The sequence below is a fragment of the Myxine glutinosa genome, chromosome 9 (genome assembly GCF_964187855.1).
Source record: "Myxine glutinosa chromosome 9, kmMyxGlut1.1, whole genome shotgun sequence".
Classification (NCBI taxonomy): Eukaryota; Metazoa; Chordata; class Myxini; order Myxiniformes; family Myxinidae; genus Myxine; species Myxine glutinosa.
Genome location: NC_136269.1, coordinates 106241630 through 106265645, shown reverse-complemented (window position 1 = coordinate 106265645; position 24016 = coordinate 106241630). Strand labels below are relative to the sequence as shown.

Below are 24016 nucleotides of genomic sequence, written 5' to 3'. Positions count from 1 at the left end.
TCGAGAGCAGCAGCGAGAGTCTCGTGGCAAACATCCTCCTTGATGCTGCGAATTTTGAGGTCAGTGCTTCGAATCTGGGGTTCCTTGTCAGGATGATTGCTTTCTATCCACACCTGGAAGCCCTTCCAAATGATGCGCATTAGTGCCTCGTACATCAACTTGTGGAGTCGCACAGCACGGTTGTATTGCTTGCCTTCCAGAACCCTGTTGATGGAACCTTCAGCGATTACTCCTGACTCAACAGCTACATCCCGAAGGCCTGCATCTCCAAACATTTTCCCAATGCTCGACATGAAGTTACAGATGGTATGGAAGTTCCCCATCATGAGCACGATTCTTCCATATCGATCGACATCTTTCCATGCTATTTCGGTCGCCTTAGCAAATAGTGCCTGGTCTAGCACCACCGGTATACGCTCAAGCTGAAGTGATGACATGATGTTCAGAGCTTCTCTGAGGATTTCTTGCACTGTTGCCATATCTGTGGCAGGCGCGTTTATAGTCGGCAGGTAGCCAACTACATCTTCCGTCACCTGAACACGATCTCTAGTCATGATGTTGAAACCAGTCCACGAACTGATTGTCTGGTCGCATGGTTCCAGCATGCGAGTCATAATCCATACGTGATTTCGGCGCTGCGCAAGGGATGTTGCGCCTGCAAGAGTGTCAGAAAGATCTGCAGGCTTGATTGCAGGTGGGCCCTCTCGTTTCCCACCGCTGTATATTGGAACTAAATCGCTGGATGACGGGATAGATCGCTTCTTATCTGCTTTGGATACTGCCGATGGAGGTTGGGGCGGCAAACACGACTGCGACTTCGGTTGGACGATGATACCGTTGACGCGATGCGATGTTCCGCCACCACTCAGCGATTCCTCTAGCCTGTCGATGTTATCGAATGCTAATACAGTCGGGACCGAAGGGTGCACATGTGACGGAAGTGGTACTGTATCTTTCTCCACACTTGCTAATTTGTCTATGCATAGCGCTGTCTCGATTTCTTCCAGAACTGTGTACGAACATCCGTGCCCGAGTCGATTCAATATTCTGATGACCTCTGTATTACCGGTGAGCGTTTTCATGACCCACGGAAGTAGGACATGCTTCGATGTTCTGATGGTACCCCGGTGTACAGCATTGATGATATCTTGAGCCATCGACCATACCAGTGTGTCGGCACGCGCAGAGCTACCCCCACTCCCGCAAATCAAAGTATGCAGAAATACACGAAGAGAATCTGGTATCTTCACGTAATCTGAAGTGAGTTCTGCTGGCTGAGGCGGCCAACGTTCATTGTAATGAGCATCTTTGATCTGGTGTCGCAGTGAAGTAGCTGCACGCACAATGTTACTTTCACCGTCCGTTCGTTCAAATGCTTTCACTTCTGCTTTCAGGTTTACGCACTCTGCAGCAATCTCTCGCTTTGTCAGATTATCGGGCATCAAGTATACACGGTGTTTCACATTGAAGAAGATGAGCGATTCTCCAAACTCTCTTTGTAATGTGCGCTGCAGATTCTTCTTGATGGAGTCACGAACATCAACTGAAAATGTATCTGAAGACAGGATATCTGTTGCAACATCAACTATTGGAACAATCCTCGGGTTCAAGAACAAGTCAGTGCGAATGAAATTGAATATACATCGTATCATTTCTTTTTTCTCGATATTATCTTCAATGTCAGTTTCTACTTGAGGTTTTTGGGGCCGTGTGTAGTTTCTATAGCAGGAGAAGTGGTAGTGAGCCTCAGCTGCAACCATATCTCGTGTAGTCAATGCCAAAACTCTCTCATCATTGCGAGCTGTCGCAGCATCTCTTATTGTCTTATCTGCTCGAAGTTCAACAGCCAAGACAACTGTTTCACGGGTACGACTGCCTTTTATGAATTTTGAAGCACGCTGGCAAAAAATGCATTTATCATCGTAGACCGTTGAAGTTGATCCTGTCTCTTCCCGTGATGATCGCCGTCGCACCGCATCGCCAGTATCAACTGAAGAACTTCTAGCTGCATTGGTCAAAGTAGCTAGGTGGTTTTTGTGAGTGAAGTCTGATCTACAAGCCCTATGGTATAATATTGGAATATTAGGAAGTTCAACTGCGCCTTCTTGGACTAGCTTTAGAATTGGATAAAAGTTTCTAACTGCGGCTGCGTCACACAATGTCTTCCAAGAACTGTTGCCCGCTGCCTTGCTTAGTTCAGAGAGTGGCGACTTCTTGCTGCACAGGATGCACGTTCCGGACTCAGGTTCAATCTTCGCCCGTTTCGCCTCGACACCGGCCATCTCAGCTGAAAGAACAAAAAGACTGACGTTAGATTACTCCGATATCCGAAAAGCTCACCAGCTTACATAGACATACTCATCCAAGTCAGTGAACATGTTAGATGGCGCCACAATACAACTCTATAATAGAGTTGTATGTGGCGCCATCTAACATGTTCACTTTTAGTTCTTAAGCCACCCACCCCCCCCCCCCCCCCCCCTCAGAAATTAATCAGGTCACCGCAACAAATCTCAGACTGAGATATAGAATATAGAATATAGATATAGAATAGACTGACGTCACTTTCGGCACTGGGTTCTGTGGGTTGATTATCGGCGGGAAATTCCAACTGACATAGTTTCGGTTTGTGGAAAGTGCATGCCTTTTCATATATTTTTTGTGTACACTCGTGGTGGATGATATGTTTTAGTTTTTGAGTTATTTTTATAGACAGATAAACGGTGTAGCACAATGCATAATTTGGAAAATCATACCAGTGTTGTTTCACTAAAAAAAGTACAAGTCTAATAATAAAATATTGAAAAATATATGATTTTTTTTCGATAATTGATTTTTATAATAATTAATCTAAAACAAAATGCTTCATATTATTTTTTATTTAGACGGTACACATCGGACGTATATTTAGTCGTCAACCGCACATCGATAGCTAGTATAGAAGTCCAGATACACGTGCAACAATGTACCCCACCAAATGGGCATTTTCGAGCTGGGTGGTTTCAAAGATGGCGTCCATCCGGGCACTAAGCTACCGTTCTCAGATGTCCATCACACCTTTTCTGACACTTGAGACATTGGTCTAATGGAAAATCATAATGAGAATTACTCCCCCCCCCCCCCCCCCCCGGAGCATTCACTTCAAAAAATGGCCGGTTGGCTCAAGGACTATCAGGAAGGGCATCCGGCCATAAAAACATTGCCTCAAACAGGGAACCATGATTGTCATGGGTCCCGCAAGGCTAACCCCCGCTCTAGCGGGGGAAATGGCCTTAAAACGATCATTCATTCATTCATTCATATTCATTCATTCATTGTGTTATTGTTCTGGTGAACATCCAATGGAGTGCAATGATCCATCTCCAAAATACCTGATGACCTGGCAATGGTTGAAGATGCCAGATGAGTATTACCAAAACATGGCTGTGATGTACGTACTTTAAAATGTTCTGATCGTGATGCAATTCCAGTGCCTTGTTGAAGTACTTGAATTCAGAATTCAACTCTGGTAAAGATGCTGCACAGGTTCCATGCTTGTCCCATTCATATTTCCTGCAAGAAGGTGATTAATGAAATTTAATAAAGTTGAATGAAATTTTATGTCTTGCATGGCAACACACACGTGAGAAGTAATTTAAGAAATAGACCAAATGGGACAATGGTTTTAGAAATGTGTGTCTACTTTAAGAAACATGCAAGAACACATACTACTAGCAAGAGAAATTTCAATAGCCCATGGTATCACGATTTTTGCTTTGCAAAGTTCACAATATATCACCCTCACCTGCCTACCAACTTACCCATCGAAAAATACTCGCCGAGTCCCTTTATGTTACCACATTTTTCTTTCACTTCACTAATGTCTTTACCTTCCTCAACACTTCCTTTTCACACCTGATATCCTCGACCTTCTATCAGCAGAAACAACCACCACCACCACTACCACTACCTTTTCTTAACAGCCTCAATTAGTGAAGAATCACTTAAAATTCCTGTATCCATATCCAGATCTGCATCTTCACCAAATCCAATAAATTCGTCCTTGTCACACATCAAACCTGTCCATCTAGTTTTGTGGGTTAGCTATATCTATGGCTTAGCTACCTTATGGGTTAGGTATGCGAAAGGCTTTTGGCTCGACAGACATGACATTCAACTGAAAATGGTAGAAATTCCTAGTTTGTTCAGGTTTCCACAATCTCACCTACTTTTCATAAAAGATACCATGGTATCTCTTGCGTAAGCAGAAGGTACACCCAGATCAACTTCCATCTGAGAGACGGTGAACTTTGTGATGCCAGTATGACAGTTTATAGTTGGGCCAATAATCAAACTTAGACTACACACCTTAAAGGAGAGTGCACTGCCTCCACACGATCCTGTCTATTACATATGAAACTAGAAAGAGCAATTCGAGATTGCAGACCCACACCAGGACTTTTGTGTGGTGTATTTTGTGTGACACATAAAGGGAAGGATGTACTAAATGAAAGGTCAATGATTTCAAATGAAAGGTGTAAATGGTCTTGTTGCAAATGTGGATAGGTCAAAGATCTGAAAAGTTGCAATGGTTTAAAGGTAAAATGGTCTGAAGGTCTAAAGGTGTAAAATCTTGGTCTAAAATCGAATCGAATCGAAGTCTGAAAATGTCTAAATGCGTCTAAAGGGTCAAAAGGGTCTTAAAAAGTCGAAGGGGGTATAGAGGGTGTAATTTAAGGTCCAAAGGGTCTGAATTGTCTGAAGTGGTCCAAAGGATCATAAAATGGCTAAAAAGGGTAATAAAGGGGTCTAAATATATATAGGGGTCGAATGTAATTAATATACATGCTCATGGTCTGCACAGACAAACAGACAAGCAAACAGACAGACAGACAAACAAACAACAAGGCGTCAGGCAGTAGCCCGACACGTATGACGAAAATCGCCAGTCACCTTGACTTTTGACCGATATAGTCAATAACATTGACAGATTCACTTTTTACCTTCAGAATCCTCTGGTAAAGTTTGACGAAGATAGCTGAAAGCGTTCGTGAGTTATTGAACTCACAGACAAACCGAGGCAGACAACCACGACAGACAACCAAACGGACCGCATTGCGATACCCTCTACTCTGGCGAGCGTAAATATGGAATAATTTCTTGCGATGTCCCCATGCCCCCTCCCTCACTACTCTTCTCCATCTCCCAAACTCCATTGTTTCCCGACTTCTCCCATACATGCCCCCTCCCTCACTACTCTTCTCCATCTCCCAAACTCCATTGTTTCCCGACTTCTCCCATACATGCCCCCTCCCTCACTACTCTTCTCCATTTCCCAAACTCCATTGTTTCCCGACTTCTCCCATACTCTCCTATCATATTTTCCTCAATTCCCCACCCCATCCCTCTCTCCCCTCTTCACAATCAGTGCATATGATGTACGGAAACAAATAGCGCCATAGGCCTGTTTCATTTATAAATTTCAGCCAGTTTGACTTACAAACAAATATCACTTTAAAATAAAATCATAAAATCACGTTCTTCTGCTCTATTATTTTACCAAAATTCGCTGCCAGTTCCTTGCAAGTCAGGCCAATACAGCTTAAGAAATGGCACAAGTTCCTGCAAAGACATTCAAAAGAACCATTTTAGTGATTGCATAGTAAGATCCACTTTAGTGCTTTTTACGTTCACCCACAGTCATAATTACAACAGCTCACGTGGTCACCACACCACTGGGGAGGTGGTGAAGCAGCTATATCAGTTAATGTCATCAGTTTCCTAACATGGGGAAGTGGAGTTCACATGGAACATGATAATATAGGGGTATATGCAATTCCGCCATCCTTCAAGGAAGGGGCTAAGGCTTAAGTCGGTAACCTGCAGCTCTTTAATGACTTTTGCACAGTCTACAGTCCTGCTTATCCACTAAGCTGATGTAAAGTTATCCCTTATTCTCCTCTTCCCTTCTAAGGTTTTACTTATTTTTTCACGACCTTTTGTGTTTTTGTGTTTTTTTTACGGCGTAGCCCACAGGGCTTGTCCCTATGCATTGTTTCCTGACTATATATGCATACATATATACGGATGGAGGGTTTGTCCCTCCATCCGTATATATGTATGAATGTATGTATGTATGTATGTATGTATGTATGTATGTATGTATGTATGTATGTCCCCTCAAACGTATACCAATCAGAGCTGAAGATCTAGTCACATGACAGGGTGATGTGATTATGTCTGATGTCATTACGGCGTACAACGGCTGACTCCACACTCCGGCATTTTGATTCCTATGCCGTACAGGCCGAACATATCGTTGAAGCGGTCAAACCTGTCATGTGTTTTTACACATGGACAGCTGTACGTTGTAGCGAGTAGAGTACTATGACTAGCTGCTGTTAGACTTCCGGTCTTGTTTTGTTTTCATCTATGTCTGTCTGTCTGTGAGCAGGATATCTCAAACTGTTATGGATGGATTCAGACGAAACTTGGTGGACAGGTTGGGTGTGAGTCAGGGACAGATTGATTCGATTTTGTTGAGGATCTGGATCCGAGGATTTAAAAAATGATTATTCACCATTGAGAGATGGGGCCAAAAACGATATACAACATGATATCTCAAAAAGTTATGGATTGATTTGAAGAAACTTGCTACACAGATTGGGTGTGTAATAAGGATGAATTTATTCGATTTTGGTGAAGATCCGGACCTGGATAGAGAGTTTATTAATTTTTAAATGCTTCTTCACCATTGAGAGATGGGGCCAAAATGATATTGTTGTGGATATGAGGATTGTGTTTTTTTGATTGTTTTATTCTGGACCCTCCTGCCTCCAGTCTGTGTATAAAGGTCAAAGGTCGTTCCGTAGTTATTTCATAAACAATCACGTTAGCCAATCATAGATTTCCTCCTTGTTGGTAGTTATTTCCTTATTCTGTGTATTAGGCTAAGGATTTGTCTTCCATTAATTGACACTCCATTGCACCGAATTCAAATAAATAGATCCCCTTTCATTCCCATTCCCAAAGCCTTTCCTGCCAACCGCATTTGCTGCAGCTGTGGGTTGTTGTTTTCACCGCGACTCCATAAGCCACGAGGTAGGCTTGGAGAAGAAGGGGGAGGAGCTGCCGAATCCTGGGCGTGCCCACCCATCGTCATCAAGGGTGGAGCCAGAGGGCCCGTGCCGACCAATCAGGGCCGAGGCGAGCTCACCGATGGGCGTGTTCTAGCGGCCGGCGGCTTGATCGCCCGCGGCTTTATAAAAAGCGCACGCGGAAGCCTTTGATAGGAGTGATGAGAAGGAAGCCTCTGAGAGAAGTGCGCGAGGCGTGATGAGAAGGAAACCTCTGAGAGAAGTGTGCGAGAGTGATGAGAAGGAGGCCAGGAGAGAAGTGCGCGAGAGTGATGAGAAGGAGGCCAAGAGAGAAGTGCGCGAGAGAGATGAGTTTCTGAGTCCCCCCAGAGAGTTGCGCCAGAGACGGCAGAAGAGTCCAGACTGATTAAAAAAGGAGTCCTGAGAAAGCACATGACGTCCCCACGGCAGCAGTTTGAACCACAGCAGCTTTGAACCATCGCAGCTTTGACCGCCGCAGCTTGAGCGTTGACGGCAGGTTGCTGTTGAGGAAGGGCGGCGGCTGCTCCCTCCCGGCCCGGCCGTCCTCTGGTCCGAGCTGAACCTTCCTCCCGGTCCAGCCATTCACTCCTGCCTCCATTCCCCATTCGTGTGAGTCTGTCTTTTGTTTGTTCTGTCCTGGGTTAAGTAAGACTGCATAGGTAAGCTAAGTTTTCACTGTGTCCTTCTGGTCCGTCCCTCTTTCTGTCTTTATTTTGTTATCCTTCCTTCTTCCTTGGTTTCTTTCAATCCTGTAAATAGTAATAAATAATAATCGTATTTCAAACCTTTTTGTCTCCTTCTTCTTCTTCACATCCGCGTCGTCTTTGTCTTTTCCCAATTGAACATCTGTGGCACGATTTGGCTAACATTCAGAATTGGGTCTTAGTCATTGTTAACGGTTTGGGCCGCGGCGCCATCCGCTCGGCAAATCCAGTAACATCTTATCCGCGGTCCGTAACAATATATAGCATGATATTTCAAAAAGTTGTGGACGAGTTATGACAAAACTTGGTGAATGAGTTGGTTAGGTGACAAGAACAAACCAATTCGATTTTGGTTGTAGATCTGACGAGTGGGATACAAAACGTAAACTGTTCAGCCTGGCGGAGATATGTGCTCCACTGAGTGCCATTCTATTTAAAATGTGTTATGATACCTTCATTTACACAAATGACGTTGCTGATGATCTGAAAAACCCTCTCTTCCTTTTTGCAGATGAATCCACATTGTTGTACCAATTTAGCTGTTCGTCTCCTTCCCCTTTTCTCCCCAATTCCCATTCCAATGATAGGCAGCCAGCAGCTGCATCACTCTTTTCTGATCTGGAAGAGATTAGATGCTGGTTTGACAAATGTAACACGTCTTTTATACCTAGCAAATTTCAAACTCGCATGCTATGGCTCAGAAAGGATCATCAAATGAACCCACCTATTTCCAAGATATTGAGTCTCTTGAACCTCGAGGCCTCACTATTAGCCATGACCAACTCCTGAGCTGACCATATCGAAAAGCCAACCTTAAAAATCAACCACAGATTTGGCATCCAATGCCATAGCACATCACTTCTAAACAAATTAGAACTAGTCACAGCCTACAAGGCTATTGTCTACAACTCAATGGAGTATTGCTCTCCTCTATGGACTGGTGCCACAGCATCACATGTGTTTCCCCTTTATTCTCTGGAATCAAAAGATTATTACCCTGTGCACGCGAAACGAAAAGTGGGGTCAAGTGATCAGGTAAGTGCGTATGTATGGCGTACATATGTACGTATCTGCATTTTAAAAATTCATTTTCTCAGCAAATGTAGAATGTTTGGTGATAATTGTGACAGCATAGATCCTGTGGTATGGTACGTATGCCATCTTGTAAAAATTTTGCAACTCTATCTCCAAAACCACTCAATGGAAAAAATTGAAACATGGTTCATTGTCAAGTACATCCCCATGGGGAATAAGATAAGTTAATGATGATGTCATCGGTACCTTAATTATGATGTCATAATTCGACAGGGACAACACTTAGTCTGATCAGTTTGAAATTTCTTGAGCATGATCTATACAACAATTATATTAATGTAAATGTATGATGTCATCAGTCACGTGGTTTGGAAAAGCAAAAAAGCCCTTCAAAAACAGAAGAGTTGGCTCGCACCAAGTTGACTGTGTGGGGTAAATATTCTATGAATACCATCTAATTAGGTTTCCTCTACAATTACATTGTAGAGGAATACCTTTTGTTTTTCCTAGAGTTTTTTATTATTATTATCATTCTTCCGCCCTATTTTCCACCTCCGAAAACTGCTAAATATGATGTCATAGGTCACGTGGTATGGGCGCCATCTTGGAAAACACCTTAATCTTTGCCCCTCTATATCTCCGAAACGGCTCAATGGAAAAAAATTGTTAGAACTCTGTAAAGTTCTGTAATGAACTTCATTCTAAAGAACTCTGTAATGGGACCAAAAAATGTGTATATTTAGTATATTAAAAGTGCTAACGTTACGAGGTTAGAATTCGACAAATAGATCCCTTGCTACCACAAATGATATTTTTTTTACATAACCTTAGTTAAAAAAAACAACTCAGAATGCAGAAAATTGACGTCAGTCATACGTCACATGGTTCGGCCGCCATATTATTTTTCGTGAAAAACACTAAAACCCCTTTTTCTCCGTAACGGCTGTACAGATCGAGCCCAACCTTGGCATGCATAATCGCATACCAACGACGAACAAAAAAGTCAGAGAGCATGACATCACAAGTCAGATGGTTTCGGAGTTATGTTTTTACGCTTAAACCTTTAAAACCTAGCTCCTCCCTCATTTTTGATCGTATCGAGGGGAAACTTCACAGATGTCTTCAGCATATCAGTCTGCTAAAATTATTTATAAAAATATCAGTCTGCATTTGGAATTTGTGATAGGTCACGTGGCTTGGCAGAGATAAATAATTAAAGGGAAAAAAAAAAGATATCTCTTGATCCGCTTCATTGATCGACGTGAAACTTTATAGTGTAGTAAAAGTCATTAAGTGTAACAAGTTTGCAAAATTTCAAGATGATTGGTTGAACAGTCTGGAATCTAGAAGTTGTTATTGTTTGAAGAAGAAGAAACGCAACCCTTTTTTCTCAGGTTGTCGAGTGGGGAATGAATTAATGATCACACTGTACACGACGAGCAGGCAGGGCACGGAGCGACCTCACGGGGTCATTTGACCGCAAATAAAATTCTGATTTCAGATTTATCAATCGCTCGGGTAAATTAACAACATGCATTTTCAGGCCATTTTCCCTGCTAGAGCGGGGGTTAGCCTTGCGGTCCCCATGACAATCTTCTCCATTTTGCCCTATTTTCTGCATCTCTCCTTGCATCTCTGCATCTCTCCTTAACCCCCTTGCCCGCATTTCTTCTTCCACCATCTTTAGCCAAGTCTTTCTCGGTTTTCCCCGTCCTCTACTTCCTTCGACATTCATTTCCATCACTCTTCTCAACCAGTCACTTTCATCCTTCCTCAACACATGACCAAACCATCTCAACCTGTTCCTCATCACAGCATCAATCACAGGCTCTATTCCCATCATCTTTCGCAATTCATCATTTGTCTTCCTCTCTCTCAACGATACTCCGCACATCCATCGAACCATTCGCATTTCCACCCTTTCCAGCCTTTGTTGCTGCTCTACCTTCATGACCCATGTCTCGCTCCCGTAAATCATAACACTTCTCACACATGCAGCATACACCTTTCCCTTCAGCTTCAACGACACTCCCCTCCTCATCAGCACACCACTCAGTTCCCGAAACTTCTTCCATGCACATCTCACTCCAGCAACCGTTGCCGTGTCTGATCCACCTTCTCCATTCAGCATGTCTCCGAGGTAGCAAAATGTTTTCACACCTTCCAGCTTCACGCCATCTCCAAGATCCAACTCAACATTTCCTCCATCTGCAGCTCCCTCTGTGCACACCTTACATTTGAATGTAGCTGCCACACTGGTTAATGACCCTCTCAGACCACTACATTTTTTATGAACCCACTCAGCGCACATTGTACATTGAATGGAGTTCACTCCGACACCCTTCCTGCACACAGCACATGGCCACTTCCCAGTTCTTTCCACCTCACCACATGCTTTACCACTTGCCATCACCTTCGTCTTTCCTAAATTCACCTTCAGACCTTTTGTCTCCATACATTCCTTCCACTTGTTCATCTTTTCCTTCAGTCCATCCATACTTTCCGCAATCAACACCAGATCATCTGCATACAACAACTCCCATGATAAACCCTCCTTTACGTTCTGAGCCAGCACCTCCATCACAGCTACAAATAGTAGTGGAGTTAGTACCGACCCCTGATGCACTCCCACCTTCACCTCAAACTCACCACTGTTCCCGTCCTTCGTCCTTACAGCTGTGCACGCTCTTTTGTACATTGCCATCAATACTCTGATCAACCATTCCTCCACGCCCATGTCAATACCTCGCGTGGAACCCTATCAAATGCTTTCTCCACATCAACAAACCCAAGAAACAACTTCTTCCTCTTCTCCATGTACTTCTCCTGCAACTGCCTCACAATAAAGAGCACGTCTGTCGTTCCTCTTCCTGCCATAAATCCAAACTGCATTTCGTCGATCTTCACCTTCTTCCTTATCCTCCTCTCCAACACCCTTTCCAATACCTTCATTCCATGCTCCAATAACTTTATCGCTCATTACGAGTCACACTCCAGAGGGTCACCTTTCAACTTGTATAGAGGGACGAGGGTACTCAGTTCCCAATCCACTGGAATGCGGCCTTCTTTCACCACCAGATTACAGATCTCTGTCATTCTCTTCACACCCCAACTTCCTGCTGCCTTCAACATATCTCCCACAACTCCCGTCGGCCCTCCCGCTTTTCTACTCTTCATTGCTTTTATCGCTTCCTCAACTTCCTTCTCAGTTATCTTCTCTGCCGGTCCTACAACTGGGTTACTCTCTATGTTGCCATCCCATTCATTCTCTGTATTCAACAGCATTTCCATATATCTTTTCCATCTTCCTTTAATTCCATCTGGGTCCACAACGATTTGTCCCACTTCATCCTTCAAGCAACTCACCCCCATCACATCACATCACACCTCATATTATTAACACACGACCAAAACATATTTGGCAAACTTCCGACTATTTTTGACGAAAATATGACACCATCGCATATTATACGGAGAAACTGGAAGTTGGTATTGTGTGAAGAAGAAGAAACCTCCATGTGCTTCCCATGCCATATCAATGATTCTGGCTCTGCGATTCTTCAGGTTTATTTTCTTTAAAAATCACTTTCTCTGCAGTCATTCCACCGATTGACAGGAAATTTTCACCATAGGTGCGCCTGGGCATGTGGAATCTTTTACGGATAATTATGACGTCACAGGTCACGTGGTATGGCCGCCATCTTGGAAAAACCGAAAAACTTTGCGCCTCTACTGTATATCTCCAAAAATGCTGCACATAAATAATTCAGACATATCTCATTGCAAAGAACTCTCCATGCAGAATAACATATGTGAATGACTGTCATAGGTGCTTCCATTATGTCATAATTCGACAAGTGCAAAATTTCATCCGATCAGGATGAAATTCCTTGAGCATCATATAGGGTTAAATTGATGGAGAAAAATAATAATAATGTGAAAGCGGAGTTGTTATCAAGTTATAAAGTGTGGGGATATGTGTGTGTGTGTGTGTGTGTGGGGGGGGGGGGGGGTTGGTGGGGGGATGTGTGTGTGTGTGTGTGTGTGTGTGTGTGTGTGTGTGTGTGTGTGTGTGTGTGTGTGTGTGTGTCGGGGTTGTATCCAAGTAGGGTTGTATCAAAGCATGTCCAATGGAAGTGGGGTTGTATCAAAGCATGTCCAATGAAAGTGGGGTTGTATCCAAGCGGGGTTGTATCCAAGCGGGGTTGTATCCAAGCGGGGTTGTATCCAAGCGGGGTTGTATCCAAGCGGGGTTGTATCCAAGCGGGGTTGTATCCAAGCGGGGTTGTATCCAAGCGGGGTTGTATCCAAGCGGGGTTGTATCCAAGCGGGGTTGTATCCAAGCGGGGTTGTATCCAAGCGGGGTTGCATCCAAGCGGGGTTGCATTCAAGCGGGGTTGCATTCAAGCAGGGTTGTATCAAAAGCCGAGTTGAATGAAAGCAGGAAGGTGGAGGAAACCGGTCATTACTGCCAGCAGTTGTAAAGTGGCAGTTCTAGTTATGATCAGGTTTCCTCTGCATTTAAATGCAGAGGAACACCTCTTATTATTCCTAGAATTTTTATTATTATTCTTCTGCCAGATTTTCACTTCAGAAATTTTAAAATTAATGTTCTCAACAACCGTTGGTCCGATTGACACGAAATTTTCACCAAGTGATTGGCTGGACATGTAGAATTTTTACTGCTAATTATGACGTCATAGGTCACGTGGTATGGGCGCCATCTTGGAAAACACCTTCAACTTTGTCCCTCTATAGCTAGTCTATAGTCTATAATCTCTGAAACGGCTCAATGGAAAAAACGGAGTCATGGCTCATTCTAAAGAACTCTGCAATGGGACCAAAAAACATCATTTTACATGACCTTAGTGAAAAAAAAATCAGAATGTAAAATTTTTTGACGTCATCGGTCACATGGTTCGGCCGCTATATTGTTTTTCGTTCAAAACACTAAAACCCCTTTTTCTCCGCAATGGGTGAACAGATTGAGCCCAAACTTTGCATGCACAATCGCATGCCCATGACGCATAACGACGTTGTACGTCACATCGTTTAGGAGTTATGATGTTTTTAAGCATAAGCTTTAAATCCTATCTCGTCCCTAATTTTGGAAGATATCGAGTGCAAACTTTACACAAGTTTTCCCCATGTGGAGAAGTTAGAACGTTACTTGGGAAATTTTGATAAGTCACATGATTTGGCCGCTATAAGTAATTGAACGAAAATCTTTAAAAGCTTCTATCTCTTGAACCGCCACATTGATCGACTTGAAATTTTGATGTAATGTAGCTCTCATCAAGGGGAAAAAAGTGATTAAAATCTCAACATGATTGGTTGTGCGGTCTGGAAGCTAGAAGTCGTTATTGTTGAAAGAAGAAGAAACGCAACACTTTTTTTTTCTCAGTCCATGTAATCGATTGGTTTCCTGCGTCGCAGCTTTGCATAACCTTGGTGATTTAGAGAGATAAGAACATGAGGAGAAGAATAAGGCAAGTTGGAAGTTTGTGGGATTTGTAGTTTTTAAGTTATCGTCAAATAAATAAATCGCGCCTTTGCTGAGGGCCGTGCCTTAATTTTCACTTGGCGCGATTCGTGCAGGCTGGCCGCAGGGGCTTGTTTCAGCTCAGATTTGAATTCGGTTTTCGGATTTGGTAGTGGCTCGGGGGTGTTAACATCTGATCACCACAATCCCGGGTCATATCAGATAAAATTTGGTCGTTACCTCAGGTCGCGAGGGGGAATTACATAATACTGTAGACTTGGAGCAATTCATGCAGGCATGCCATTCATGCAGGCATACTGTACGGGCTCATTTCAACTCGGATTTAAATTCGGCTTTCGGATTTGGTAGTCGCTAGAGTAGTTGAATACTCGACCACTGCAAACCTGGCGAAAATCGGATAAAATATGGTCAAGTTACCTCAGATCGAGAGGAGTGAATCAATTAACCCTATCGGACCCGTTCATTTCGATCCTGTAGCCACACAATGGAAAAAGCTATCGTTCTCTATAGAAGGCCTTTGGTTTGGGCGACTTTCGTCGACAATGGGCCAGAAGGTTGAGTATGGCCGTGGCGACTAAAGTCGACAGCGGGTCCGATAGGGTAAACACATTGTACACGACGTGCAGGCTGCACACGGAACGACCTCACGGGCTCATTTCAACCTCTAATTCAATTCTGGTTTCAAATTTGGCAGTTGCTAGGGTATATTCGACCAAAACAAATTTGGCAAAATTCCAACAATGTTTGACGAAAATATGGCACTATCACATTTTATATGGAGAACCCCCAAGTAAGCCTGTGTGGATGTGTATGTGTGTGTGCATGTGGATGTGTGTGTGTGTGTGGATATGTGTGTGTGTGTGGATATGTGTGTGTGTGTGTGTGTGGATATGTGTGTGTGTGTGTGTGGATATGTGTGTGTGTGTGTGTGTGTGTGTGTGTGTGTGTGTGTGTGTGTGTGTGTGTGTGTGTCGGTGTGTGTGTGTGTGTCGGTGTGTGGATATGTGTCGGTGTGTGGGGATGTGTGTGTGGGGATGTGTGTGTGTGTGTGTGTGTGTGTGTGTGTGTGTGTGTGTGTGTGTGTGTGTGTGTGTATGGATGTGTGTGTGGATGTGTGTGTGTGTGTGTGTGTGTGTGTGACTGTGTGTGTGTGTGTGTGTGTGTGGATGGATGTGTGTGTGTGGATGTGTGTGTGTGGATGTGTGTGTGTGGATGTGTGTGTGTGTGTGTGTGTGTGTGTGTGTGTGTGTGTGTGTGTGTGTGTGTGTGTGTGTGTGTGTGTGTGTGTGTGTGTGTGTGTGTGTGTGTGTGTGTCTGTGTGGATGTTGAATGAAATTTGCAGCAAAATTAGCATTCGATTTATTTGGAAAAAATTTCTATTATATTAAATTTCTATTATATATATTTATTTCGATTAGTCGAAAGCGGGAAGGCGGAGGAAACCGGTCATCACTGCCAGCAGTTATAAAGTGGCAGTTCTAGTTGGTATTATAATAATAATAATTATTATTATTATTATTATATTATTCGCATCTCCCACGATGAGGCTGTCGCAAAAGTCCCACCTGCACTCACATTGCAGAAAGGGTTGTGGCCTCTCTGGGAATTTGAGGATAATTTTACACAGGAAGAGAGCAATCTATTATGTGCCAAAAAAAACATCAATGTTTGCTCCTTTCCTTTCCATACACTTCACACATCTCTTTTCTTTCCTTATTTTACTCATATCTCCTTCCAAACCCTCCTAGTCCAGGTTTCCCACTCACCTGCACTCTTTTCTCACACTTGTGTAACTTACTACCTCCAGGAGAAGGTTAAATCGCACTATTCCTTACAGGGCTTCAAAAAGAAGCAGCGTACCACGAGCTCGTCATTAGCCATCCATGCCCGCGATCTTTTCTTCCCCATTAATTTGAACAAACTCAACTCTCATACTTGCAGGTTACAGTGTTTCCTCCTTTTCTCTCTCTATCCTGTTTTCATGTTAATTCATTAATTTTGTTTATTGTGTCCAACTGTGGCCCCACTGTCATTAAGTTGCCTTTTTACCCTCTATCACTCCACTCTTCCATGAGCCTAGATTTGGTATAAAAAGAAAAAGGATAGGCAATGATATAACACTGCCCTTTAAAATGTTTCCTTGAAAAAAATTAAATATTATCAATGTAATGCAAATTATATTTAATGGTTAAATAAAGTAGTGTAGTTAAGTATAACATGTGGGAATAAAATTAATTACATGTTAATTAAAACATGGTTGTTGTTGTTGTGGTTGTAGTTATAGTTATATAGCCCAGACAGTTCTCTCGAAAAAGCACACGGCACGGAGACAGCTGATCGATATCGCAGGAGCGACCCAGAGACCCCCTACGTCCAGGATGGAGTACCCCGCTTTCACAAAGTCAGACCCATGACAGATTTAGAGAGAGATTTAGAGGGAGATCGAGAGAGAGAGAGTGAGAGAGAGAGAGAGAGAGAGGGAGAGAGAGAGAGAGAGAGAGAGAGAAAAAGAGAGGGAGAGAGAGAAAGAGAAATAAGAGACAGAGACAAGAGGGAAAGGGCCGGTCCATCAGGACTGATCGGCACTCTGACTGTGACCGCGCTGCCCTACAAATCCGGGCAGTAGGGAAGGATGGGGGAAGATTTGGCCCCCAACTTGCATTGGGGGGGGGGTACAATCACTGTGAAGAGGCATCCCCAATAGTTGATTATAGCATGGTTAAGTTAGACTGTGTTTGATCCACACATTATGCATGACAAATAGTGGAATTTCAGACCCTCCCGACCATCCACCCAGTTCCCACCTCAACCATCCCATACATTGTCTTCCCTCTCCTTACACTCATCTCCTTCCCCTTGTCTCACAAATTCCCATATAAATTCCATTTTTCCCACCCTATCATCCCCTCATTCTTCAGTATTTTTGAAGTTCTCTTCTCTCCTTCAAGTTCCAAATGCAGTACACAACATGCTCCCAAGATTTTACGACACTCCCAAAATTGCTCACCTTAATTTTGGTTTCATTGAAGGGCCATGATGCATTGCAAAATGCACCTGTTTTTGGCCTGTATAAGAAGAAGAAAAAAACACTTTATGCAGAATGCAAAACAACAGCTAGGAAGAAATAAACAAGCAAATGAAAAAAATCCAAAAAAATTGTTCAGATTTAAAAATAATCAAAATAATTGTTACCACAAGCCATGGATGGTCCAGAGTGTTACATTGTCAGGTATGACACACTTTTCTCGATGAGAATGCCTATACTGAAAGAAGAACCAGGATATATTCATACGGAAACGCAAAAAGGATTGCGATAAAAAAGAAGAAAGAATATATTTACACCGAACCAAGCTTTTACACCGTACCAAGTTTACATTTACGCTGTACCAAGTGAAAGATTTACACCGTACCAAGCAGTAGGTCATTGGCCATTGCTGGGTGAAAATAACAGCAACATCAGCATCTTCCTTCCTGAATGAAACACAAACAAAAACACTCACCCTGATGAGAATGCAGTGAGAAGAGAACAACGCCAGTTCATAATTCACAGAAACTTTGAAATGGCCTTAATTGCCTCATTGATCTCAGGATCTAAAGATTCAACCATTCAACCCCTGGGGAATGGTAAAAAGCCAGTTGAAGTGGCCTGGACACTTGGTGCAGATGGGGGAAGAGAGAATGGCAAAGAGGGCGGATAGGTTGAGGGAGACGTGTAGGAGGAAAAGAGGTTGACCACGGTTGAGATGGGAGGATTGTGTGAACAGGGACATCAGTCAGGTGGGGGTGGTTGGACAATGGAGAGTGTATATATATATATATATATATATATATATATATATATATATATATATATATATATATATATATATTGTTGTGGATATGAGAATGTTTTTTTGTTGTTGTTGTTGTTGTTGTGTAAATAGTTGTAAAAATATCGCCCTCCTTACTCCAGTGTTGTATAAAGGTCAAAGGGCGTTCCCATAGTTAATTCCATAAAGCATACACGAAGGACACCATATATCCATGTTCAGTAGTTATATCCTTATTATGTGTATTAGGCAAAGGATTTGTCTTCCATTAATTTGACACTCCATTGCACTGCATTAAATAAAGTAGATCCCTCCGACATGGCATCTTCCAAGTGCCAGGTTTAGCCACTTTGCTGCATTTCATCTGCCGTCCACTTTGCTGCAATTGCCAACTGCATTTTGGGCGGTTTTCTTCATTGCCATTGCTGCCCTTTGGCTGGGGCTAGCGCGAATCGCCCCCAAAACCACCATTGGCCACGAGGCAAGGTCGGGTAAGAAGGGCGTGTCTCCACCTCGTCATAGAGGGGAGGAGTGAACCAGCCCTTGCCGACCAACCCAGAACGAGGGGTTGGCTTTAGAGGGCGGAGAGAGAACGTTTGGGGGAGGTTCGCAAAAGGGTCAAGGGTGGGGCTTATATAACCCGAGGCAGAGGCCCCCAGAGAGAGTCAAGGAGGGAGATCAGAACACCGAAAAGCCTGGAAGTTGTTGTTGGACTAAGCAAGAGAGGAAGTTGTTGGACTGGGTTGGACTAAGAAAGAGAGGAGAGAACCCGTCACGCCAGACCCCCCACCAGCGCGTTGGCTCCACCAAGCAGCTCCGACCCGTGATCCCGCGCACACGACAGGATCGGTGGCATCGGCGGCCGTCGAGGTCCAGCCCGACGTCCCGTGCGGGATCAAGCTCCAGCCAGCTCCGTGCCTTCCTCCCCCTGCAGCCACCCACCTCCTTCCAGCCAATCCACTCTGCAATTCCCCGTGTGAGTCCGTCTTTGTTTGTTCTGTCCAGGGAATAAGTTAAGCCTGTTAGATAAGCTAGTATTTTCACTGTGTCTCTGATTTCTTCTGTAAATTGTTTTATTATCCTTCCTTCTCCTTAGTTTCTTTGATTGTGTAAATAGTAGGAATAAATTTAGTAGCATTTCAAACCTTTTTGTCTTCTTCTTCTTCTTCTTCACATCCGTGTCGCCTTTGTCTTTTCCCTATTGAATATCTGTGGCGTGATTTTGGCCAACGTCCAGGAATCGGGTTAGTCGGGGTAACTGTTAGGGCCGCGGCGCCATCCGCTCAGCAAATCAACATCCTAGCCGCGTCCGTAACAATATATATATATATATATATATATATATATATATATATATATATATATATATATATATATATATATATATATATATATATATATATATATATATATATATATATATATATTGTCGCGCAACCGCGATTAACACCACAGTTGCGGAGGCCGATTGCGAGGCTTTAAGCTCCCGAGGCGAAAACTCAATAGCGGATTCCAATCAAACCAAAACCAAAGCGCGCAGATGGAAAACAGGAAACTGCGTTCAGATATATACAGAAAATAATATAAGGATTTATTAACGGTTCCGAGAACAAAGAAATGTGATTCTCTAAACCCCCTATATGGAGTACTCCCACTCGACAGAGTTATTAAACAAACCACAGGGCAGACGATGAAATGAACAAAGAGGGTGTGTGTGTGTGTGTGTGTGTGCGCGTGCGTTCTTAGCTTTGCTCGCTCGGGAGCGTGGCGTGGAGATCGTGCAGGCCTCGGATGGCTAGGCCCTGACACGTGGGCGGGAGGGGTCCCCCCGACGCAACTCGCTCGCCGGCCCCAATCCTCTCGCCCCGCAACTCTCAAACGCTCGCCCCGTCCGAAGGACCGCGGTTTCTGGGGCTGTCGTCTCTGCCCGGCGCTTTGGAGATCGTGAGTGGTTGGCGATGGTACGCAAGAGGCCACGAATATGGCCACCAACGGGGCGAACCTCGGCACAACAACCGCCCACGCGATCCGATCGCAGGGAAGATGGAGGGAACGAAGGCAGGAAAGAACGAGAGGGAAAAAATGTCCAGTGCACTCTATCACGACTGAATCCTCTCAGCTCCCCCAAATGGCGTCTGCTCTGCCTCGTGTCCAACTCCGAACTCTTCTTCTTCTCCTTCGTGTTGTCACTTCCCTCACGCACCGTCCCGCCCTCTCGTGACGTCCATTCGTCCGCCCTTCCCCATGACGTCAAAAGATCCACCCCCTTCTCATCGTGTCTCAGCAGGGTGCGTTTTGGTGGGTGTTGTTTCATTGATGTGAAAGGGAAGGGAATTAATTAATGTAGGTGCGCTAGGGACATGAATTCCTACTGTCTAGGTGCGGTGCCAAAAGGGACATTGGATTGACCACAGGGGTGGGAAAACACACAAAGTTACCCTTATCGCCCTAACTACTTAGCACTTCCTGTCCCCGTACAGGAAATATATACGCAATTATCCCGGCATACGCCTACACATACTAACTTAAAGGTACATAGTGGGTTCTAGCTATCGCGACATCCCGGAGCATTTTACCTACTCAGATCTACTCTGCTCTACATATTGCTGTACCAAATTCATAACAACATATATATATATATATATATATATATATATATATATATATATATATATATATATATATATATATATATATATATATATATATATATATATACTGTTACGTGGTCCCCTCGGTGAATACCTGGTCTCGGTGACCCCCGGACCGTGACAGGAACTTCGCCAGAAAGCTGTATTAAATATGCGCTTTCGCCACGCAATCCATATGAATTTCACCCCAGAGACAACTGACGTTCAAGGATATATTTCAATGGGAATGACCATACAATTGCAATGACACAACCACGGAGATTTTCCCCGAGCAATCAACCATATACAACCATCAACAATTCCCAATTCACAAGCACTTTCCTATGAGTAAGATGGCCATCTTATATACGTGTGTCCCGGTGAGTACTCACGACACCCTTTTGGTCTCGGTCCCGCACAATGTCTCTGGGCCCCCTCCTGACCAAGATGATGGTCGCCGTCACCGCACTCGGGCGGTAGAACGAACCCCGGGTGGACGTGTTTCCACCGGGCAGGTATCGTACCAGGCACCGTGGCTGCAGCCCCTCGTGGCCACGCGACGCGGATACGGTAAAGCAAGCCAAACCCCACGCCGCTTGCAAGGCGCGTTAGGCCCCAACGTGCGACCCGCACGCGTCTGTTTGGACGGTGCCGTGAACGAGGCCAGGCGCGGGGTCGATGCACGGCCCCACGTCAACTTGCCGTCTCCACCGGGCAGATACACGTCCCGGTAATTCCTCTCGCCAGACAGGCTTCGGATCGGAACGCCGCTTTTCCACGCAGCGCAAGGTCGATCCCACCTTTTTTCGGAGCGGGGCGAGGAAGAATAATAATCGTCCTTTTTTCCTCGTGTCTTTTTCTCTTCCGTTTCCGGTCACTTCCGTTTCCGGCCACTCCCTCAGAAGGGCTCCTGACCCTCCAACCACAACAACTACACAACAACTTAATATACTACACACGGATAAGCAAAGACCTGAATGGTAATTCACATACATTCACATAAATATGTAACACTCCCCCCCTTCAAGAAAGAAAGTTTGAACCCAGCGAAAACTTTCGTTGCCGGCCAATTTGGAGAAACAAACCAGATAACTCAACCCTCTGACTTTGACCGTCAGTTTCTTGGGAATGAAGGTTAAGGGGTTGATCAAAGATCCAAAGTTTGGCAACTCGATAGCACTTTTTCCGGGAGGCCAAGCCGAGTATTCACTACATGGATGCCTTTAGGAACGCGGAGTTCACGGTTAGTCCGTGCAGGAAAGTTCTCTACATGGGCGCCTTGAGGAACGTGGAGTTCACGGTTAGTCCGTGCATGAAAGTTCACGACATGGACGCCTTTAGGAACGGCGTTCACGGTTAATTCGTGTAGGAATCTTGGCTCGGCGGCTCCGCCGCCTTCAGTGCTTCAACTTCTCAGAACTTCCCTAATACTTATGGTGGGACCACTTGTCCCTGTAGTCCCCTGAATAGCGGTCTCCTTCTCGGCCACTACTTTGACAATCCTTCCTTCGGGAGCTGCTGTAACTCAGGGAGCCTCCATAATAATATTGATTGCAGCCACCACCAAAACTACCGCCCAGTTGTCCTCTCCTGTAGACCTCTCGACGCCTACGAAATGCCTTCCCTACTGTTATGGTCCGACCCTCCAAATCCTTGCCATTCCAATTCTTCTCTGCCTCTCTGGCGTCTTTTGTGCTGGCAAACGTGACAAAGCCGAACCCTCTTGACTGTTGCGTTTCCCAGTCTCTTACCAACCGCACTTCCACCAGCGGCCCATATCTGTTGAAGACAGAGGTCAGAACTTCTTCCTCTGTTTTGAAGTTCAGTCCCCCTACAAATAACTTGGCACTTTTGTCGCCATCCCGAGCTGGTGTGGTGTTATTTTCCCTGCTGGGCTCTTTACCAACCCTCTGGTTACCATAAACTTGACCCCCGGCCAAATCATTCCCGATAACCACAGATACACCCTCTACAGGAAGCGTGGCTTGTAACCCGACGGTGACCGGTCCTGACACCAAATCGGACTCCAACTGGATGACCTGAAGGGGAACACTAACACCGCCCCCGATCCCCTGTAAACGCACACTATCCCCCGTTGCCGTCTCCTCGGACCATGGCAAAATGCCTTCAAGCATTAAAGATTGATGGGCCCCTGTGTCCCTCAATATCCTAACCGGTCTCCGGTTAGTCGAGGCTCCATCCAGTGACACAAACCCCTCTGAAATAAATGGTTGGTAACCCTTTTGATGGCGATTTCTTACGCTAGCCATCGCATTCGGAGTTGTAATAGTCGGACTCCGCTCTGGGTTGTCCCTTTTCATGAGGTAACAACTGGACATCAAGTGTCCAGGTTTCTTGCAAAACGCGCAAGTAGGCCCGGAGGAAAAACTCGGGGTCTGCCTCGGGCCCCCCGAACTATAAGTTTGTCTTGGGCCCGCATCCCTCTGATTTCGAACCGGTGGGGTATCATAGTTGTCCCCATAATCATCTCGAGGCCGCCGCCATGTATGGTCGTTCTCCGCACCTGCTGTTCCCCACCTCCCCTGCGGAGATCTAGGCGAGGAGTTAGGTTCGTGGACCCCTATTCGGTGGGTTAAGGCATAATCATCTGCCATGGTGGCTGCGTCCCACAACTTTGGTACCTTCTTTTCCTGCAGGTACACTTTGATGTCCTCGTGGACACACTGCTGGAATTCCTCCACCAGGATCAAGTCCCGCAATGTCTCGAAGTCTTTCCCGACTCCTTTTGACTCACACCACCGATCAAACATGTTTTCTTTCACTCTGGCAAACTCCACATGGGTCTCACTCTCCCTCTTCCTGGCATTCCTGAATTTTTGCCTGTAAGCTTCCGGAACCAACTCATAGGCCTTGAGGATGTGCTTCTTCAGTATCTCATAATCTGCACATTGGTCCATTGGTAGCGCCGAATAAATTTCCTGAGCTTTCCCCACCAGCACACTTTGCACGAGTATGGTCCAGGCCTCCTCCGGCCAGTTTAATTGTCGAGCCACTTTCTCAAAGTGTGGAAAAAATTTCGCGACTTCCTTTTCACTGAACGGTGGAACCAGCCTCACATGTCTGCCCACATCCCAGGTTTTCTGGTTAGGTGTCGACCCCGTCAGCAAGGGTGGTGCCTCTCCCCGTTCTCTCATTAACTCCAGCTCCTTGAATTTGATTTCTTGCTGAAGCTCCATGTCACGTTCCTTTAATTCCCTTTCCGCTTTTCTCTCCTCTG

At 44.7% G+C, this 24016-nt stretch overlaps 2 protein-coding genes across 2 annotated transcripts in view; both read right to left on the bottom strand.

Annotated features, from left to right (window-relative positions):
• RNASET2 (ribonuclease T2) overlaps nt 1-24016 on the bottom strand; it is a gene marked incomplete at its 5' end in the record, with an annotated part of 103999 nt that overhangs the window by 33960 nt on the left and 46023 nt on the right. Inside the window, 5 exon segments of the mRNA XM_068098095.2 lie at nt 3439-3552; nt 5540-5601; nt 17347-17404; nt 17532-17602; nt 17750-17810. Coding sequence (XP_067954196.2) covers nt 3439-3552; nt 5540-5601; nt 17347-17404; nt 17532-17602; nt 17750-17810 — 366 coding nt within the window.
• LOC144893653 (uncharacterized) overlaps nt 1-24016 on the bottom strand; it is a 1023192-nt gene that overhangs the window by 993537 nt on the left and 5639 nt on the right. The window lies entirely within an intron of this gene.